The 18,713-nt window shown below is 37.1% G+C and overlaps 4 protein-coding genes and 1 long non-coding RNA gene across 10 annotated transcripts; 3 read left to right on the top strand and 2 right to left on the bottom strand.

Annotated features, from left to right (window-relative positions):
* Window positions 1-532: 532 nt before the first annotated feature.
* Window positions 533-2,037, top strand: tmem258 (transmembrane protein 258). Its single transcript, XM_056739589.1, has 4 exons — window positions 533-658; window positions 1,123-1,232; window positions 1,461-1,588; window positions 1,881-2,037. Exons 1-3 carry the CDS (start codon window positions 656-658, stop codon window positions 1,585-1,587), a joined length of 240 nt encoding a protein of 79 aa, XP_056595567.1. The 5' UTR covers window positions 533-655; the 3' UTR covers window position 1,588; window positions 1,881-2,037.
* Window positions 2,038-4,879: 2,842 nt separating this feature from the next.
* tmem138 (transmembrane protein 138) lies at window positions 4,880-9,170 on the bottom strand. 2 transcript variants are annotated; one of them, XM_056739588.1, is made up of 5 exons: window positions 9,031-9,170; window positions 7,571-8,048; window positions 7,211-7,382; window positions 6,940-7,015; window positions 4,880-6,583 (listed from the first exon to the last, which is right to left on the bottom strand). In XM_056739588.1, exons 2-5 carry the CDS (start codon window positions 7,696-7,698, stop codon window positions 6,471-6,473), a joined length of 489 nt encoding a protein of 162 aa, XP_056595566.1. In that variant the 5' UTR covers window positions 7,699-8,048; window positions 9,031-9,170; the 3' UTR covers window positions 4,880-6,470. The 2 variants fall into 2 exon arrangements, with proteins under 2 accessions (XP_056595566.1, XP_056595565.1); XM_056739587.1 differs by having other exon boundaries at window positions 7,571-8,025.
* Window positions 9,171-9,716: 546 nt separating this feature from the next.
* Window positions 9,717-16,291, top strand: LOC130413975 (EF-hand calcium-binding domain-containing protein 4A-like). 2 transcript variants are annotated; one of them, XM_056739554.1, is made up of 10 exons: window positions 9,717-9,772; window positions 12,088-12,320; window positions 12,457-12,568; window positions 12,709-12,847; window positions 13,346-13,492; window positions 13,582-13,672; window positions 14,689-14,784; window positions 14,862-15,049; window positions 15,130-15,201; window positions 15,491-16,291. In XM_056739554.1, exons 2-10 carry the CDS (start codon window positions 12,090-12,092, stop codon window positions 15,642-15,644), a joined length of 1,230 nt encoding a protein of 409 aa, XP_056595532.1. In that variant the 5' UTR covers window positions 9,717-9,772; window positions 12,088-12,089; the 3' UTR covers window positions 15,645-16,291. The 2 variants fall into 2 exon arrangements, with proteins under 2 accessions (XP_056595532.1, XP_056595533.1); XM_056739555.1 differs by lacking the exon at window positions 9,717-9,772 and having other exon boundaries at window positions 12,189-12,320; window positions 12,402-12,568.
* On the bottom strand, window positions 15,205-18,233 carry LOC130413996 (uncharacterized). 2 transcript variants are annotated; one of them, XR_008905565.1, is made up of 4 exons: window positions 18,032-18,233; window positions 17,456-17,619; window positions 17,249-17,352; window positions 15,205-15,322 (listed from the first exon to the last, which is right to left on the bottom strand). It is a non-coding gene; the product is annotated as an uncharacterized LOC130413996 (long non-coding RNA). The 2 variants fall into 2 exon arrangements; XR_008905564.1 differs by having other exon boundaries at window positions 15,208-15,322; window positions 17,217-17,352.
* On the top strand, window positions 16,382-18,609 carry LOC130413988 (ras-related protein Rab-8A-like). 3 transcript variants are annotated; one of them, XM_056739573.1, is made up of 8 exons: window positions 16,382-16,531; window positions 16,678-16,804; window positions 17,060-17,186; window positions 17,269-17,350; window positions 17,495-17,609; window positions 17,775-17,876; window positions 17,963-18,039; window positions 18,150-18,609. In XM_056739573.1, exons 1-8 carry the CDS (start codon window positions 16,461-16,463, stop codon window positions 18,232-18,234), a joined length of 786 nt encoding a protein of 261 aa, XP_056595551.1. In that variant the 5' UTR covers window positions 16,382-16,460; the 3' UTR covers window positions 18,235-18,609. The 3 variants fall into 3 exon arrangements, with proteins under 3 accessions (XP_056595551.1, XP_056595550.1, XP_056595549.1); XM_056739572.1 differs by having other exon boundaries at window positions 17,769-17,876; window positions 17,966-18,039; XM_056739571.1 differs by having other exon boundaries at window positions 17,769-17,876.
* Window positions 18,610-18,713: the final 104 nt, after the last annotated feature.

The raw sequence follows: 18,713 nt of genomic DNA, 5'->3' as shown, positions 1-18,713 counted from the left end.
GATTTGTTTGTTAATCACACCAGGTTGAATCATGGTGGTTTCTTTTAAACTTTTTCAGTCTTAAACGAGATAAATAATTAGTTGTTGATCTTTGAACCGTAGTATATCATTTTATAAACTGATAACACCACCAAAGGAAAAAACATATTTTTCTCAGCTGTCTGTCTTATTATTAGTCTTATGTTTATCTTTCAGCTTTAAGCACTAAAATATTAAGTTTAATCATTCCTACAGTGTCTTAGTCACTGTTGTGTTTTCCACCAAAACATTGTCTTTTTTCCATGTCTATATTTACGCTTTCTAAAAGCATCCTGTAGTTTTAATACATATTGTTTTTAAATTCATCTGCAACTTCTCTCACTTTTTCTCATGTATGGAGTGTACTGATGCGATAATATGAATGCATGATGGTGATACATAAATTAAATAAATATTTTCTGCATACTAAAGAAATGTGTTGTCTGTCTATTGTGTCAGACTATTTCATATATATGAATTGGGTTATATAGGAACAAATTCTATCAAGCGGACTTTTGCGTAAGAACTTTTATTTTACGTGCGTCTCTCCGTCACTCCTCTTCCGGTCATTCTTCACTTACGTGGCTGTTACCGCTCTTCTTCCGGTCTGACAGATTAACTCACTACCTGTCACACGATGGTAAAGTACACTTGTTTTAAAGCTATTTATTATATTTCTTCAAGATATTCATTTAAACTGCACGTAATGCGTCTAGTGTTCGCTTTCACAGCGGCTGTTTTCTTAAATGTTGTTAAAGGTGCAGTTTGACAGCATTAGCATTAGCTGTTAGCCACAGTTTATAGCCTGAGATCTTTACCAAATCAACATAAATAAATGTCATAAACGCGCATATCAGGTGTATAAACTCCCATGAAAGATTGTCTGTGTAGACCGTACATATATGTTGAAATGTTTTAATATTTAACGTTTTGTTATATTGTTGATTTCCACTGTTGGACCCTCTGTACACAGGTGATATTTGCATTGTGTTCTTCTATAACACAAAGAGATCAGGGTCTCAAACATCTGTGACTCTTTAAAAAACAGCATGTCAGCAGAATGTTGAAATGCATTTACAATAAACAATTGTGTGTTTTTTGCAGGAGTTGGAAGCCATGACGAGATACACCAGCCCGGTGAATCCGGCTGTGTTCCCCCACCTGACTTTAGTGCTGATGGCCATCGGCATGTTCTTCACAGCCTGGTTTTTTGTGTATCCTTCAACTGATCACTCATTGTGTTACTGTATTATAACATAAGCGTTATAAAAAGGTCCACACTGTAGACAAAGTTAAACACATTTACTCATTGCAGTCCCTACACACCTATCAGTGTATTTTGGAGATGCGGTGTGATCAAATCACATAGTATCATGTTTACTTCCCTAGAGATGTTTACTGTACACAGTTTCTCTCAGTGTGCATCCTTAACACACTCTCAGATATGAAGTAACGTCTACAAAATACACACGAGACGTGTACAAAGAGATGCTTATTTCACTGGTCGCATCACTCTTCATGGGCTTCGGAGTGATCTTCCTCTTACTGTGGGTCGGCATATACATCTGATGTGAGTCCAACGAAATTGGTATTACATTTAAAAAATGTTATTGTTGCATTAGTCTAGCTGTGTGTTAACTGTTATTGGCACAGTATTATATTTAGTATATGCTGAATTAATCTATATTCTGGATTGAGCAAGTCTTACCGTTTTTATTGCCATAGGTGTCATTCTGTTATCATTTTGGACAAATAAATGCAAAGATACTTAGTGGATTTAAAACAGATTCCTGTATTCTGAAGGCTAGAAATGAAGAGTTCACCTTTTGAAGCCACTTCACGAGATATCTTGTGTTTCTCAGGTTTGGACAGTGGACCACGACACATACAACAGAACATTCCGGGTTGATCAGAGCATCCAGGGTCAAGCACCAGAATCTGGGATGGAGTTTTGGGCAGGATGAAGGGATTGTGGGTTAATCTTTCAGAAATAAAACGTTTTTTGTTAGAAAATTAAAAGTTTCTGTGTTTGTTTTCTTAAATGTATACATTTATATGAATGGTTTGTGTGGTTACTGGACCAGATCGGTCAACTGTCAGTTATGCCCTACAGGGGGCAGTGTTACTGTCCTTTAGAAAAGGGCAGGGGAAGCATAACGAAAATAAGGCATGTTTCACTTAATTTGAAACTTTAATTTATAAAGCAAAAACATAACAGTACATCCTACAATATCACTTATTCCTTATTATTAAAACGTTATCATCCCAAATAATCAAACATCACTCAATAAAGCAAACGAAACGAATCAGTTCTGCCGATCTAATCCACAGATTTCGATTTATAAAACATTTACAAATCAACTTTTACTCACCAATAGTACCTAGACAGGATCTCAGTCCAACTCGGCAAAGAAACGACCGTATTCATTCTTGCTATTGCTTCAAAATGCTTTAATAATTACACTAATAAATTGATAAGTGGGCTTAAATGTGAAGTCTCTGCATCCACTCACCTGAACAGGACTCTATAAAATAATACTGAAACATGATTGGCTGAATATGCCTCTTAATTATTGGCTATTTCAGTGCTGGAATTGAATCAAGTCTTATGAGTCTTTTTTGTAAGGGGGGGAGACTCGCAAAATGCAATTTACACAAAATACACAATATATTTGATCATAATATGGACAACTATCAGTGTTGGGGAAGCTACTTTGAAACTGTAGTTAGATAAGCTACAAGCTACTCATCAATAAAAGTAGTTAAGTTACAGCTTAGCTACACATTTGAAAAAGCAGTTAGCTACACTACAAGTTACTATAAAAAAGTAGCTAGCTACATTGAAACTACTTTGATTTTAGAGTGTCATTGTATATAAAGAATAACTGATTCATTGTAAATGAAAAATATTTTAAGAAAACAATGTAATACTATACAGTTATGATTTCAGTGTTGTTTTATTGTGTAAACTACATAGTACGCAAGTTAAAGTTAAACTCAAATGTATCTCAAGTTTGCGAAATGTAGACAATGCGAATTATTAAAACAACAGAAAGAACAAATGTTGGGCCAAATAACTCACCTGCATGTGTTTCCTTAAATTTGTGCTTAAAGTCTTTGATGCAGACTTTTAATTTTTAGTTTTGAAAAGAATACATAAAAACGTGTAACCATTACTGTTTGCATCTTTAAGAGACATGAACTTGGACAAATAAGGCCATGGGCAATTAATCACTGAGGGTCAAGCCAGCCGCCGTTTAGATTTGGATGCGCAGATATTGAGTGGTTTACCGTAAATTCCAGGAATGCTGCTTTTAAAGCTTTATTTAAATGTAGAGGATCCGTGTCTCTTGTCAATAACCTATTTTTAATAAGTAGAAAAAACGGATGGTGGGTTTCAGTTGGGGCCGTCCCGCAATATATGCACACCTTATGGATTGTTTTACTTTAGCGTTTTGGAGAAATACAGTTTTCCACTTTAAAAGGCTATAGAAACATTATACATCTTCCGATTCTGAATCTGAAATTCAGTCGACATGCCTTGCTCCATCCTGGATGGATGTGTGTGTGTCGAGTTAACTTCGGCAAATTAACGTAATCATCAGACGCGATCTGAATATTGTGCGTAAGCCGCGAGATGCGTCACAGGACACTAGCTGGCAGTAATGCAAACATTTTCAGTAGTAAGTAAGGTGACGACGCATGTGCTCAGTGCGCTGCACTACTTATTGCTTTAAAGTTCGTCGCAATGGAATGTAGCGAGTAGCGTTTGGGCACGCTACACCGCTACCTGCTTGTAAAAGTATTTAACTACCGGAAAAGCTACACTGTTTTAAAAGTAACTTAACTACCGTCAAGCTACAGAAAAATGTAGTTAAGTTAGTAGCGTCGCTACTTGTAGTTAGCTACTCCCCAACACTGACAACTATATACTATTTATTAAAAAACAGGCTTACGTAAAAGAACAGACTTATTTTACTGTATTTTGGATCAAATAAATGCAGGCTTGGTGAACAGAAATTACTTCTGAACATTTTTCAACGATTTAAAAAAAGTTTTAAGGATCAGTGCAGTTTACAGTCACGTCCAGTAGGTGGCGGCAAGTGACCGTCATGAGTCAATTCTAAGTCGTCTGACTGTTCAACAATTCAAACGTCTGCTTTATTCAGGAACTATCTATGCCAATCATTATGTCAATCATAGCTATTTCAAGAGTGAATCGTGCAATTATATGCTAATGTAATTCCCGATAATTTGCAGCGTGTATGTGGCAGTTGGTTTTACCAGCATGAAAAACAAGTTTAATCACATTCTGATTGGATTATATATAGCACAGAAACCAGACAACGAGCACTCCCTTTATAATTAACGTTCCTTAAAGCTGTAACGCATCTTCATCGAGATGTCTAGCACGCAAATCAAGCACGTCCTGCGTTTAGCTGTCTTTAAGACGTGGGGCGGGGCGTTTAAAATTTAAAGAGACTTGACAACTACCATATGCAATGCATGAATTTAATCACATTTGTCATTTTTACTCAAATAAAAATATCTGAGGAACCCCCAAATTCTACTTTTATCTAATGTCATATTGTGATCCCGGAACCCCCCCTCAATTTGAGCACTGGGCTATTTTTCGGAAGGTGTCCAATGTTTTAAACGTCTTGCAGCGCTGCGCAGACTAACTGCGTGTGGCATAAAAGTATCGCGAGAGCTGTTAACTCTCGCGATACTTTGGTGCAATGGATCAGTCTGCGCAGCGCTGCAAGAAGTCGCCGCACAGCAACCTCCCCTCTTATAAAATATGAATTGTTAAGAATTTTAAGTGTAGTTTAATGTAATGTTAAAACTACAGATGAAGAAAAGCTTGCCAAAAAGGTATTCTCATTTATGCAGTTCATGAGGTAAAAGACTAAACAATGATAATACTGTCAGTGTTCACGTTAGATAACACAAGGCAAGGGTGAGTTGTGCTATTTGTGTTTTGCAGGCTGTTTGTGGTGTATAATACCCCAATCCCAGCTTAATCTGAACGATCAGAATAGAACAGTCTGTCAGTCTCTGAGCTCAAACCTAAACAAAGCCTTGAATCACAATCAGTCAGACTGTACTGGTGCTGTCCTGCTTACAGAACAATTCTGCCGGGTCACATTTCTGACATTAAGCATCACGTTAAATAAGTCAATGTGGCCGTCGTTGAAAAAGGTCTATTATTACTAAGTCAGAAGTGTATGAAAATGTAATCACAATTATGTGAGCATGTGGACTGACAATATTATAGAAGCTGTGCTGGTAACTCTGTGTTAAGAGTGAGGCACTTTACTTTATTCACAAAATTCTAAGAGTTAAAGGGAAAATTCTGTCATTATTTACCAACCCTCGAGTTGTTCCAAGTGTGTATAAATGTCTTTGTTCTGATGAAGACAGAGAAAGATATTTGGAAGAATGCTTATAACAGATCTCTCCCCCGTTAACTCCCATAAAAGAAACTTACTTAATAATTTTTTTGTTCTGTTGACAAAAGAAGACATTTTGAAGAATGTAGGACAGCAAACAGTTCTGCGGAGCTTTAGACTTCCAATGTATTTTTTCCTACTATGGGAGTCAATGGGGGGCAAAATCTGTCTGGTTGTAGGCATTCTTCCAAATATCTTTCTCTGTGTTCATCATAACAAAGAAATTTATTCAGATTTGGAACAACTCGAAGGTGAGTAAATGATAACACAATTTAAATTTTTGGGTGAACTGTCCCTTTAACAGATGGTTTGGACAAAAACAAAGACATTTACAAACCATTTTAAAAAATGGTGCCATATACAAAAAATCCATAAAAATATACCTAATCCAACTCAACTTCTCCAAAGGCAAACTAAAGTTTAGGAAACCACACTGGGGTCATCTGTACAATCAAATCACTGCTGCCAGCAGTAATCAAAACTATTACACAAATCACTACACATTATACAACAAAATATCAGTTATACATCCGACAAGTGGGAAACAATTTGTGTAAAAACAGACATGATTTATGTATTTTGTTCGTGCCACTAGTATAAACGTTACCTCAATTCTGATTATCTGCTTCCACTCATTAAAGTCCAGAACACATTTTCAGCTGTAAACAGAAACATGATACAATCAGACTGGTCATTTTTCTTTCTTCTTACCGTCGTCTGACCGCCTGGTCTAAGAAAGCCATTTTGTCTCTTTCATTTGCTTTTTTGGGGCTCTGAGTCTATTTAATCTCCACTTAAAATCCACTTGGATTCGTCAATTTCTTTGATGAACAGTCATTTCTTTGCCGTTTGTTTTCAACACAAGATCCAGATTCCAGAGTTCTATGCATTGTAAAAAACTGTGGAATGATATTGTGGATCGTTCAGGAATGATGCTCCTCTTGAGCCACACACAGACTGTTTCTATTAACTCTCGCTCATCCCCAGTGCATCCAATGTTCACTGTCGTGCTCTAGCAAATGCGTCCCGGAGCCACGGAGAGTCCTCGTAAAGTCTGGGATCACCCAGGCACTCGGATGTGCGTTTGTAGAAGTAATAATACAATACAGCAGCTGTGGATAGACGACACACAATTGAAATCTTCTGCATGCAAAATTGGCCTACAGGAGAAAACTGTTTGAAATGAATAATAAGCTCAGATATTATCAGCTTCTAATACACAAATAATGTAAAAAAAAAAAAAATGCTTCAATATAAAATATTGACCTATTTATAAAAAATATCACTAGTATAAATATGATTGTGTTCACTGATTTATTGTACATACCTACCGCATTAAATATATATTTATAATTTATCATAAAAACTGTATACACTCCACGCAGTGAGAGTTAAAGAGATTCTTGAGAATATCAACAGTGACCTTTGTGTATAATCAGGTCTTGGCTGATGTCTAATGTTGGCTTACCAAGTCTCTGGAATACAAAGAGAACCTGAAGGCCATCTGTCCAAATGAAACGATTTGAATCCATCCACCTCAGGTTCTGATGAGACAGAAAATAACTGTGAAAATGATGCACACCACACTAATTCTTCAAGTGTGTCTACTCTATATACAGTATTTGTTTCTATAATTTGGGACAAAATAAAAATAAAAGTGAGTTAAATCTGCACAGGTACAGATAGGGTATGCTGCATTTAAAGACTGACAGATAGAAGGTGAAGATTTAAGTACAAACCATAACCCAGCAGTGAAGGCAGATGCTGAGGGTCAGATAGAGGGCACACAGTATGAGCAGAGCTCGGAATCGCTCCAGTAACAGAGATACCAGTCCCACCTGGAACACGTATGTGTTAAACATCATGAGAAGAATAATGATGACATTGAACAGGATGCCGATGTCCTGGATTCTGCAGGAAAAGAGAGAAGACTAAATACAAACACTTATATCCCTCTATCAAAGTATATCAGTGTAGTCAGTAATAGACTTATATGTGCTCAGATGTCAGATTTATAGTCTAACAGTGTTTGCCTGCAAGACTCTTGTGTGTAAACATGATTAAAATATGTAATCTACATGACACACACTCTTACTTACATGAAGAGCACGAGCTGGACGACCGGGACGGGCCGAATGAGCTCACTGAAGGAGTTGACGAACAGGTCAAAGGCCAGCAGTGCGAGCTGGATGAGCAACACCAGCGAGTAGTTATTAGTCTGGAGCATCTCTGCAGCGATCTGAACCCACACAGGAACTCCAGAATCAACTAACACACAGAGGGTTTACAGATCTCCTCCATATGATATTCTTCATCCTTCATCAGACAGGGGGATTCACTTTATTTTGATTATATGAAATATGAAAAATCAGCCTCATTTCCAGCTGTTCCATAAAAAAAGAAAAAAACATGATAAATCCTGGAATTGTTCCATGTATCCGTTTTATCCGAGCGTCAGCCACACTGGAGAATACGACGAGTGAATTGTAGGATTCCCATATGTGAACTCCTCATTCGGATGTGTTCATTGGTTAAGATCTTCGCATGTTTTCCCCTTGAGAGAAAGAACAGTAAGCACTGCAAATCACAACAGAATCACAATAATGACATTTTAGGGGTTGAAAATATAACCACAGCTTTTTACATTATACTACTACTCTTGTTTTGACTGTAATGAAACATAAGGTTTGGGAAATGCTGTTCTATATTCTGAATACAATGACATCACACACTCCCACAAGAAATGAATATTATTAATCTCATCCATATACTAATAATAATATTAATATTATTCATAATAATCTCACTCTATCTAAACTATCTCTCTGTCTTAAATTGGCCGTGAGTCAGAACAGCAGGCGGAGGTCACAAAGGACACGCCGGGGATTATGGGTTCATTTCACTGATGGAGGAGGACTTGAGATGTTCTTGGCCGCTCTAATCTCTGTCTGATTCAAAACTCTAAACAAACACAGGCAAGCTCTCTTAACATTACAAATAAATATCTTAAGTATGCACCTATTGCTTATGTGTATCATTCGTATGTGTGTAAAATGACAGAAGAAATCCTAAATCTCTTTATCTATCTATGAATACTGTAGTATACTTTACTATAGTAAACTGTAGATTAATGTTAGTTCCTAGATACTACAGTGATTTTGAACCCTATCACTAAGTATTAAAGTACAGTACAACAGTTTATCAAGTCACTGTCGTTAATACTACAGGCGAAAACAGTATACATGATCATAGTGAATTGACTAATACATTATAGTGCTCTATACTACAGTACACTGCTACCGAGTGTACTAGAATTTCTATATATTCTATATGTTAGGTTGGTTCTTATTCAATAACTCTCTCGGCATTTGGTGAAAGGGTATTTTACTTAATACATCTGTAAAAACAGGACATTTGAAATGCACAATGCTTTGAAACCTTTAAGAGAAACCATGAATCAGTCAATCTGGTTGTGTTTTCTATCCCACAGATTTACGCAGCTAACCGGCTAACTGCTAACAGTGCAAACAACACACAGTTGAGTTAAGACGTTTCTCACCTGTAAAGCTAAACCGTCTTCATTCATGTTTCTGAAGTCCACATGAGCCAATAAAACATCGTTAAGTCCGTCAGAACAATAAAATCTCGTTTCTCGTGATTGTGGAGGAGCGCTGCTGACTCGAGCTGACCGCCAGAGCACAAGCGTCTCCCGTAGCAACAGAGCGAGAGCCGCTTACCGTAATGACTGAAGTAAAGTGAGACGCTTACGAGCAAACTTTGGCAAAAGCTTGTTAAAGAAAAATGTATTTGTGTGAAAGTGATTATAACCTAAACTGTTATCGTTACCTCTCTGATAAACTTGATGCTTTATTGCCAAAAAATGAGTAAAGACAGACGGGGGGTTATTTGTAAATTATAGGAGTTTACCTTTATAAATAAGTGTATTTGTTAGCAAGCATTTGTTTTAAGAATACATCGCACAAAAACCTATCTATAATCTGAGAAAGGCATTTAACTGAACATTCTTTTTACTTTAAATGATTTGAATTATTCTTAAAGCGTAAAATATAAAGGATAAAATTAAATTAAAATGATAAAATAAGAAATAATACATTTTAATGTTTTATAACATGAGACAATAAAATTCCAAGAAGGTGTTGTCTATTATAAGCATTATGGTAATCGGTTGCGCTTGACTCGCTGCTTCCCCCTGCTGGATGCGATTGTCGTTGCTCTATAGAGTTCCGTATACACCTGTCACCTCAGTAGTACATCTGGATGAACACCACAGTGCAGGTCTGGTGAGTTTCGTGTCTTTCTTTCATTTTTTATATGAATAAACTCAATTCAAAAGCTGTTAAACTATTAAAACCCTTCGGTATTAACTTTACCAATGAAAAGTGAATTGGCAGTGCTGACATATGGCTTACATTATTCATGATACTTTGTTCGTTCTAAAATTATACATCCTATTTACTATTCATTAAATCATAACATTGATATAAAACGTGTCTGGTTCCATCTTCCTTAGAATCGTGGAATTACATCTAGGCTACTATGATAATATCATGTTATCCATTGAAGTTCAATAAAGTACAAATGAAACACTATGATTGGCCCTAGTTTTGTATAATGGTTATTATTAAAGAATCATGATCTGTTTCCATATTTGTACCAGAGCACTGCTAAAGTAGAGTACTTTTGAGCCACCTGTTATGAAATGAAATCCATATACTTGATGATAACTAAAATTTATCAAAAAAATTGTCAAAACTACTTTACAATACAATGTATGTTTTACACTTACACCGTATAAAAGTGGTCATTCTCACACATGCTCGCATTTGTTCTTCCTTGGTTTGTTGCATCATAACAGATTAATGATTTAACTCCCTTAGTGTGTTTTTGGTGGAATGAGGGACGTGTGGGAATTGCTCTATGGATTTATTGTCATGTCTATACATTTCACTTCAACCAACTATACATTTTTAATGTTCAAAGATTAAGTATTTTAAAAGATTCATACCATTTACTTCATTGTACCTATGAAGTTTAACCAAACATTTTCTTCCTGCCGTGCTCTGTATTGCCCTGCAGTGCTCAGACACGACTGATTTAAATCATGTATGATCAATCTGAGTTTATCTGACCACAACGTAAACCATCTACTTATTAGGGAAATTATTCTTGAGGTTCATGTGACCTCTGGTCATTTGTGGATTTTATTTCCTGTGTTAAGACCTCATCCGCGCGGCCGACATGACATGAGCGCTCACTAATGTCTGTGTAAACTGAGCTCAAGTCTTTATTTGCATCTTACTTTGTTTGTCTACACACACACACACACATCACATGAGTTCATCCTGTTCTGCTATGAACATCCTGGAAGTCTACAGGATGAAAAGCACAACAAAAGTAAAGACAGTGTTGTGTTTTTGTGTTTTGGTAACTTCATTGGTTAGTGACGTGACATCATTTTAGTTGATCCTGATTTAAGTTGTAGAAATGTCCAACAGTGGAATGTGAATTTGGTTATGGCGTAAGCGGGGATGTCTTTCCAATCCACTGTGTTTACAGTAAATCACAATGTCACGTCAGTCTAACCATGAGAAATCCCCATGTGTTTCAGTGCTGTTTTCCATAAATGTACTTACATGTTTACATTTCAGACCTTCACATGATTTATACTTCTAAATATCTATAATCCTTTAAGATTATATCAGTCATCGATAGCATTAAGATGTGAGCATTGTTATTCGTAGAAATGGATGTCATGTGATGTGGAGCAGGTCATTCAAACAGGCTGGACATTTACTGAGGGAGGAGTTGTGTTTTCTCTATCACTAAACCAGGCAGAACAAACACAGAACTTTAGTTTGCTCGATTTACAACCATGATTTACGGACCGAGTTTTTACCTGTTGGCATGTGACTGAAAATCCTTTAGTTGAAATGTGATATTAATACGGACACGGTTTCTCTGACTCACCCAAACTCATGACCGAGGTCAGAAAACATCACTCATTGTGTCGGGTTACTTAACATCCGGGTTAATGTTTATTTGCAGTTATTTTAGTTAATAAACACAGTTAAATCAAGTCATTAAGAACATGTTTGATGTTTAACTTTATAACATTTCTAACTCAACTGAGAGCAATGTCAAGATCATAGCTTTCACAGTTTTGTTTGATTTCAGTATCAAAAGGCATTTTTCTCCCTTAAATTGCCTTGAAGAAATAAAAGAGAAACAACTGAGAGTGTTATTGATGGAGGTGTAAAATGAATGTAGATTGTCAAGGTGAAATAATCTATATTTGTGTAAATGTGATGAGAAATGTTCATTGATTGCAGACTTGACAAATCTGAGCTCAGTTTAACACATTATTGACATCTCTTCTGAAACTCTAAAGACGGAGACACAAGACTCTTTTGTCAGGAGAAATATCTGAGACGCAGATGAAAATCAAACAAGTTTCAATATTCTCTCCTTTTAATGTCAGGAAGAAATCATTGAGATATTAAAGAGATTTCATCTGTGATTACAGGAACCAACAAAATGTTCTTGAATGTGAGGTGAAGATCAAGTATTTGTACAGTCCTTTGATTTCTCTTTCTAGGTATGTCGGGTTGGCTGAGGGACGGTATGATACTGGAGGGGAAGGGCAGCGGTCAGATGTCCCCCCGCCCCAGACTGCGGAGCCCATTGCCAGGTCGGACGGCGAGGTTACAGTCGGGGAGCAGAGCGCCCTCTCCTATCTCCGAGGGTCCCGGCACCATGAGCAAAGCCAAAGAGCTGTTTGAGCTCTGTGATAAAGAAGGAAAGGGTTTCATCACAAAGAGAGACATGCAGGTTAGTCCAGACAGCACAGTGTAGGTGGGATTTACACGGGTACCGTTATCTGTTCACAAAAATTGTGGATTCGATTCCTAGGAAACATGATAAAACATGGAACCGCAACATGTGTGTGTGTGTGTTTGGTCATCAGCGGTTAAAGGGCGAGCTGCCTCTCTCTCCCGAGCAGCTGGAATCTGTGTTTGAGAGTCTAGACCGAGGCAGAAATGAATTCCTCACCCCCCTTGAGTTCCACACCGGCCTAGGTCAGTGTGTCTGTGTGTGTATCCCATAATTCACCAGCAGCAACAATACATCTGTTTATATTTGAACTCATTCTTTGATCATATTCATCCTTAAAATTTGATTGAAATGCACAATAATAAACTCTGGCTCTCTGGCACAGGAGAGCTTGTTGGTTATGAGGCGGAGGAGCGAGCGGGGAGCGGTGAGAGAGAGTTAGTGGAAGAGGACCGATTGGAGACAGCAGAGATCAGATTGACACACATTCTCATGGAGCTGGGAGCTGATAAACTCTTCACAGAGTGCGTAAATATACACAACAATGTTCCCCGTCATAAAAAGATAAGATAATGAAAACCTGTGCTTGTGTGTTGGACTTTATCATTGTGTTATTGTGTACACGTGGGTTGAAACTGTAGCCGTTGTTCTTCCTAGAGCTCTCAAGAAAACACGGCACAGATCTTCAGATTTTTTGTCTGTGTGTTATTATTGTATATGTTTAAACTAGGGCTGTCTCGTGATAAATCGCATCCAGAATAAAGTTTGCATCTCTATATGCTACGAATATTCATTTAGTTTTTATATTTAGGAAATATTTAGATTTTAGAATATTTAGAAGCGTTTATTAATTTATATATATATTTTAAATACATGTACAGTGTGTTTGTGTTTATGAATACAAAATAAATATGCACAGTGCACATACATATGTAAACACAAACTTTTATTCACGATTAATCGCTTGACAGCCATAATATTAACTTATCAGACATGGAAAGATTTGAATTGTGTGTTTTTAGCCACAGAGAGTTGTGCAGTCTTTGGTTTGAACTCCAGCGGGACAAACCCGAGCTCTTGGGCGTGCTGGAGGAGGTCCTGTCCTACACCGTCTCTCATCTTCAGGACGCCCTCAAAGAGAGAGACAACTTAGAGCAGAAACTCTGCAGGTCAGATCTCTGTTCTTCTGTATCCTGAAGACTGAGATAAATGAAATATGACTGAAGTTGATATGACTGTGTGTTTAAATGTCCTGCAGGAGAGAAGAAGATCATGACCGAGTGGTTCGCTCCATGTATGAGGACATGGAGAGTCAGTTAAAAGAGGAGAGAGAGAAACGACAAGATCTGGTAAGTACATAAACACACACACCTTTTTTCCTACAATAATCATTGCAGGAACTTTATCTTGTTATACTTTTATTTTTTAAGGTTAACCTTTTGACTTTTAACAAAAAAAGGTCCATAAAAGATGAATTTTTAATTCTATCAAATCATATACATTGCACATGCATAAATATTTGTAGCACATGTATAAGTACCAGTAAATATTGGTTGAAAATGTTCTCATCTATATTATGGTTGTTCTTTACAGTAGTGTTCTTTTGCATTTGTTTATATATATATATATATATATATATATATATATATATATATGTAAATGTATATTTCATAATTAACATAATTTGGAATAACCATTTAAATAATTTGAAAATGTAATAAATGTAAATAAATAAAAATATATAAAGAAACGTAATGGAACAAAAGAGAACTGTAAAGAACAAAAATGACAAAGATCAAAACATTTACAACCAATATTTTTTGGCAATTTTTGCACATTAGCTTCAATCAACCGGTTCAAATGACATATTAAATTAAATTATTATGTGATAAAAAAAGAATGAAAAATTAACAAATATATACATAATTCTATAATATTATTTTTATAAATTAAATATTTTATACATAAAAATTTATAAAGTAACCATATGCAATTCTAAAGAACAATGAAAAGATCTGAACCAATATTTTTGGGGCCGGTATGGATTAGTCCAGACAAATATTTTAATATTTGACCTCTGAATCCATACTTTTATTATGCTTTAGTTGTTCATTTATTTACTTATGTCATATTAATTGTATTGATACCCCAACTCTAATACATAGTTTTATTCACAACATATACGTGGTGTTGTTCATTTGAACTAGTTGATGGAAACAAAGCTATTCGGAAATCTAAACAATTCGGATACAAAAGTATTGACAGTATTGTAAAGTGTCCTTGATAACAATATTAGTGATGTTTATGTTGAGGATAATGATGATGCGGATGTAATGATAGTGATCATGTCGGTGTGTTCATGAAGGACAGTGTGAGGCAGGGGGACAAAAAAGAGCAGCTGCTCCTGGAGCTGAGGACACAAGAACAGGAGCTGGAGTTCACTCTCACCAAACAGAGAGAGGTACAGATTCATTCACTCGTTGACACTTTATTATTAAAGCACATAAAGCTCTCGCTCACCTATGTGTGTGTGTGTAGCTGGAGAGCAGAATCAACACTTTGACCAGCGATCAGGTCGACGCTCGCATTCAGCAACGCAAACTTCAGAACATCAACCAGGAGCTTCAGGAACAGCTGGATGAGAGTCGAGAAGAGCTTCAGCGCGCTCTGAATCAATTACAGCAACTGCAGAACAACATCAAAAGCCAGCAGAACGGCAAAGAGAGGTGTGCAACACGTTCAGTCATTAGATCTCATATATTATTACATTCTAAAAGATATTATCATTGTTTTTTCATCTCTCCAGAGAAGTCTTGAAAGTTTCCCGAAACATGCAGAAGGAGCGAGAAAGTCTCATGAGACAGCTGGACCTGCTCAGGTACGTCCTGACGTCACCTGCAGTATGTAGTGGAGATGTGTACTATGGCCTCTTTTTGCCTCTTCTTATCTGAGAGATAAGTCCACAGGAACCGACCAATCAAAACATAAGTGACTGTATCCTACAAGGAGACAAATAAAAGATGTGGATTATGAGGGGGGGTGTGATCTGGTTGTTGATCTTATTGATAACTGGAGTGTTTATCTGAGAAGCTGTAAAACTCAGGTAGATAGACATTACAAACACATCTGAAAGGTGTCTACACAACTTTCATTTTTGTGTCTTTCAGGGACATGAACAAGCGTCTTCGGGACGATAAAGACGCCCAGCACGCACAGAAGATGGTTAGTCTAAAACATCCTTTCACGTCCCCCACCCCTTATCCTCCGTGCCGCTGCGCGCATACCGTCTCACCATGGCCGCACTACATATACCCGTATTAAACTTCCCTCTTTTTATGCTTGCCAATGTAATGTTACCCATAATGCACTGCTCCGGAAGGAGCAGCTTAATGTGAACGAATGTATTCTGCTGGATGCATTTTTCTGGGTTTCGGTAAACCCACGTGCCGTCTGGATTCTGGATGAAGACAGCCAACACCCTCTTTCGGAAACACCTTCAAGTCTAAATTTGTATTTGCATGCACATGCATCTGGGTTTGTTGTGGTGTTGGGAGGATTTACTCCACTGGTCAGGAAGAACAAGGAACAACGTCAAGAAAAAAACGTCAACCTTGTGTGGAACGAGAGCATCTGTGAACATGGAACTGATCCCATTTGGAGAAAGATGTTTCTTTATTCAGACTGTTACAGATGTAACTGTGATTTTATAAAAACATTTAACATGGTCAATTTCTGCTTACAAGAGCCTTTATATAACTTAAGAAATAACAAATAAATAAGCATAAGTCATTTACTTTTATGTTTATTTAATTGAGTGTGATTTTGTTTCTTTTGAATCGAGCTGCTGTGTCAGTTTGCGTTTTCGCTCTGAATTTTTTTAAGAACAAACTAGAGATCAGGTTAAGATTGATAAAGCTGAACAATGTTGTATGTTGATATTGAACAATAAAAACGTTTATTTTTCTCCATCCATGTCTCTTTTATAGCTCATCCAAATAATTTTGAAAAAATGTAAACCACAAATAATGTGCATAATATTGTGTCTTTTCAACAACATATATACACCATATAAATAAAGGATTATGTGTATAAAGTCTAATTTCAATAATATTTCATACTGTTCTTCAGACGACTGAAATGAAGAAACCCGTAGAAAGGAGGGAATCAATACTCGCTAACTATTTCCCATCAAAAAAATCAACAAAGAGGTGAGCAGACGATTTATCTGATTCTGATCTATATTTGCATCATTAAAGGGGAAATTTCATCCAGATTTTTTGAATGATGTAACATAATTCGCCATTGATAAAGCATCTTAAAATATGTTCCTGTGACATTATTGTGACTTTTAAAGACATCATATAACAAACTCCAAAGAGGAGCTGGAGGACCCAGACATCTCGCTGAGAAATTCACCGAAAAGACTCTCGATGTCTGAAGAGACGGAGGACAAAAGCACCGGTCATTCAGAAAGAACCATGGTAGAAAAGATTTTTCTTTTTTGTACTAGTGTTGGTCTGTGTGAGTAAATTGGTCCTTCATGCAAAAGAGGAACCTCAGATATTTGCATTACATCGGTGACACAAACTTTCTGTCATTTCACTTTCAAATAATTTTTTTACTTTTTAAATACTTGATACTGCAAATATTTATTTTCATGAAATAGCTTTTAACCAGGATCCTTGAAAGAGCTCTCTGAATACAAACCTCTATCTCTCTCTCTCTCTCACACACAGAGGGAGGAGTGTGGTCCACAGCGTGTATTTAAGGTGGTGTTTTTGGGGAATTCTGGGGTGGGAAAGAGCTCGTTCATCCAACACTACTCCAGCGGTCACTTCCCCAACAACATGGCCTCAACTGTCGGTGAGATGATCGACCCGCACTCAGATTTACCTGTGACGCTTCTGTGGGCGGAGTCAACTGACCTGTCATGTTTGATTGACAGGGATGGATTTCCAGGTCAGGTGTGTGATGCTGGACTCCACACCCGTCGCTCTGCAGCTGTGGGACACCGCAGGACAGGAAAGGTCTGACGTCAAAATAAAGAATAAGATACAGGAAATATTATTCATGTATTGTGTAATTCAACCTTTAATATGTTTGTCCGAGTTCCATTGTTTTAGTAAACAAACCTTTACATGATTGACAGCTGCTAAATTCTTCCACATCAGATTCCACAGCATCACACAGCAGTACTTTCGTCGGGCGGATGGGATCGTTGCTATGTACGATGTCACCCAGGAGACGTCTTTCATGGCTGTCCGCCATTGGCTGGACCAGGTGCAGGTGAGCTCTTCTGATACGGATTATTATAAAAGAAAGTCTTAAAAGAGAGTGCCCACTATTTAATACAATATATGACAACACCACAATGCAAAATCTTTACCGTACGTCTCAGTTACATAACTTTGATATGAAGTGTGTGTCTGTGTGTGTGATTGGTAGGAAAAGATGACAGAGGAGGCGTGTCTGATGTTGCTAGGCAATAAGACAGACCTAGCAACAGGTGATAAAAGGCAAGTGACCAAACCACAAGGCCGGAGGTTGGCCGAGGTGAGAAATTACCCAGTTGCACATTCCGACCACACTTAAGGGTTCAGTATTTGTGTAGTAAGTGTTGATGTGGTTTGTGTTGACAGCAGTATCAGGCTGAGTTCTACGAGTGCAGTGCTAAAAACAAACAGCACGTGGAAGACGCCATGACTCACCTCACCAGGTGTGTAGCCTATCAGGATCACATGGATTGAAGTTATTGTTACCGAGATTTATATTTATAGAAGTGCAAAAGTGTAATGAGATTCAAAAGTGTATTTTTTTCTGTTAAAGGTTACTTGCCTCGCAGCAGGATAAACAATGCGAGTCCACGCTACGCCTGGAAATGTCGTCCAGCAGAGGGCGCTGCTGCGCATGAGCGCCGCGGAACTACACCGCTCATTAATAGTTATAAAGTGACGTCACTGTACACTTCAGAAAAACGGTTTAAAAACACTATATCAAAATATAATATTTATTAAGAAAAAAAGAAAGAATATATATTTTGTATTATATAAACCCGTTTTTTGGTAGATCGACTACCATTGTATACCATATTTGTATACCACACTTTCACTACAAATATGTTTACACTATGGTTACTGTATTAAACCATTATTAGCCATTGTTAAGGAGGATTGAGGCAACATAAATATTGATGTATTTTACATGAATTAGTATTACTTGCATTGTATTATCTTGGAACAGTATGTATATCAACTATTATGGGAATATAAATACATGTCATTTTTAACATGTTTGCTTTTTATTAGACTGTACGAAATAATTACAACCGCGTGTGTAGCTCGCTCTCTTCGTTATCAAAATGTGTATTTTTAATATTTTGGGAGTTCTCTG

The sequence above is a fragment of the Triplophysa dalaica genome, chromosome 24, assembly GCF_015846415.1.
Source record: "Triplophysa dalaica isolate WHDGS20190420 chromosome 24, ASM1584641v1, whole genome shotgun sequence".
Classification (NCBI taxonomy): Eukaryota; Metazoa; Chordata; class Actinopteri; order Cypriniformes; family Nemacheilidae; genus Triplophysa; species Triplophysa dalaica.
The sequence above is the reverse complement of the archived record's forward strand: the minus strand, read 5'-3'. Positions and strand labels throughout refer to the sequence as shown.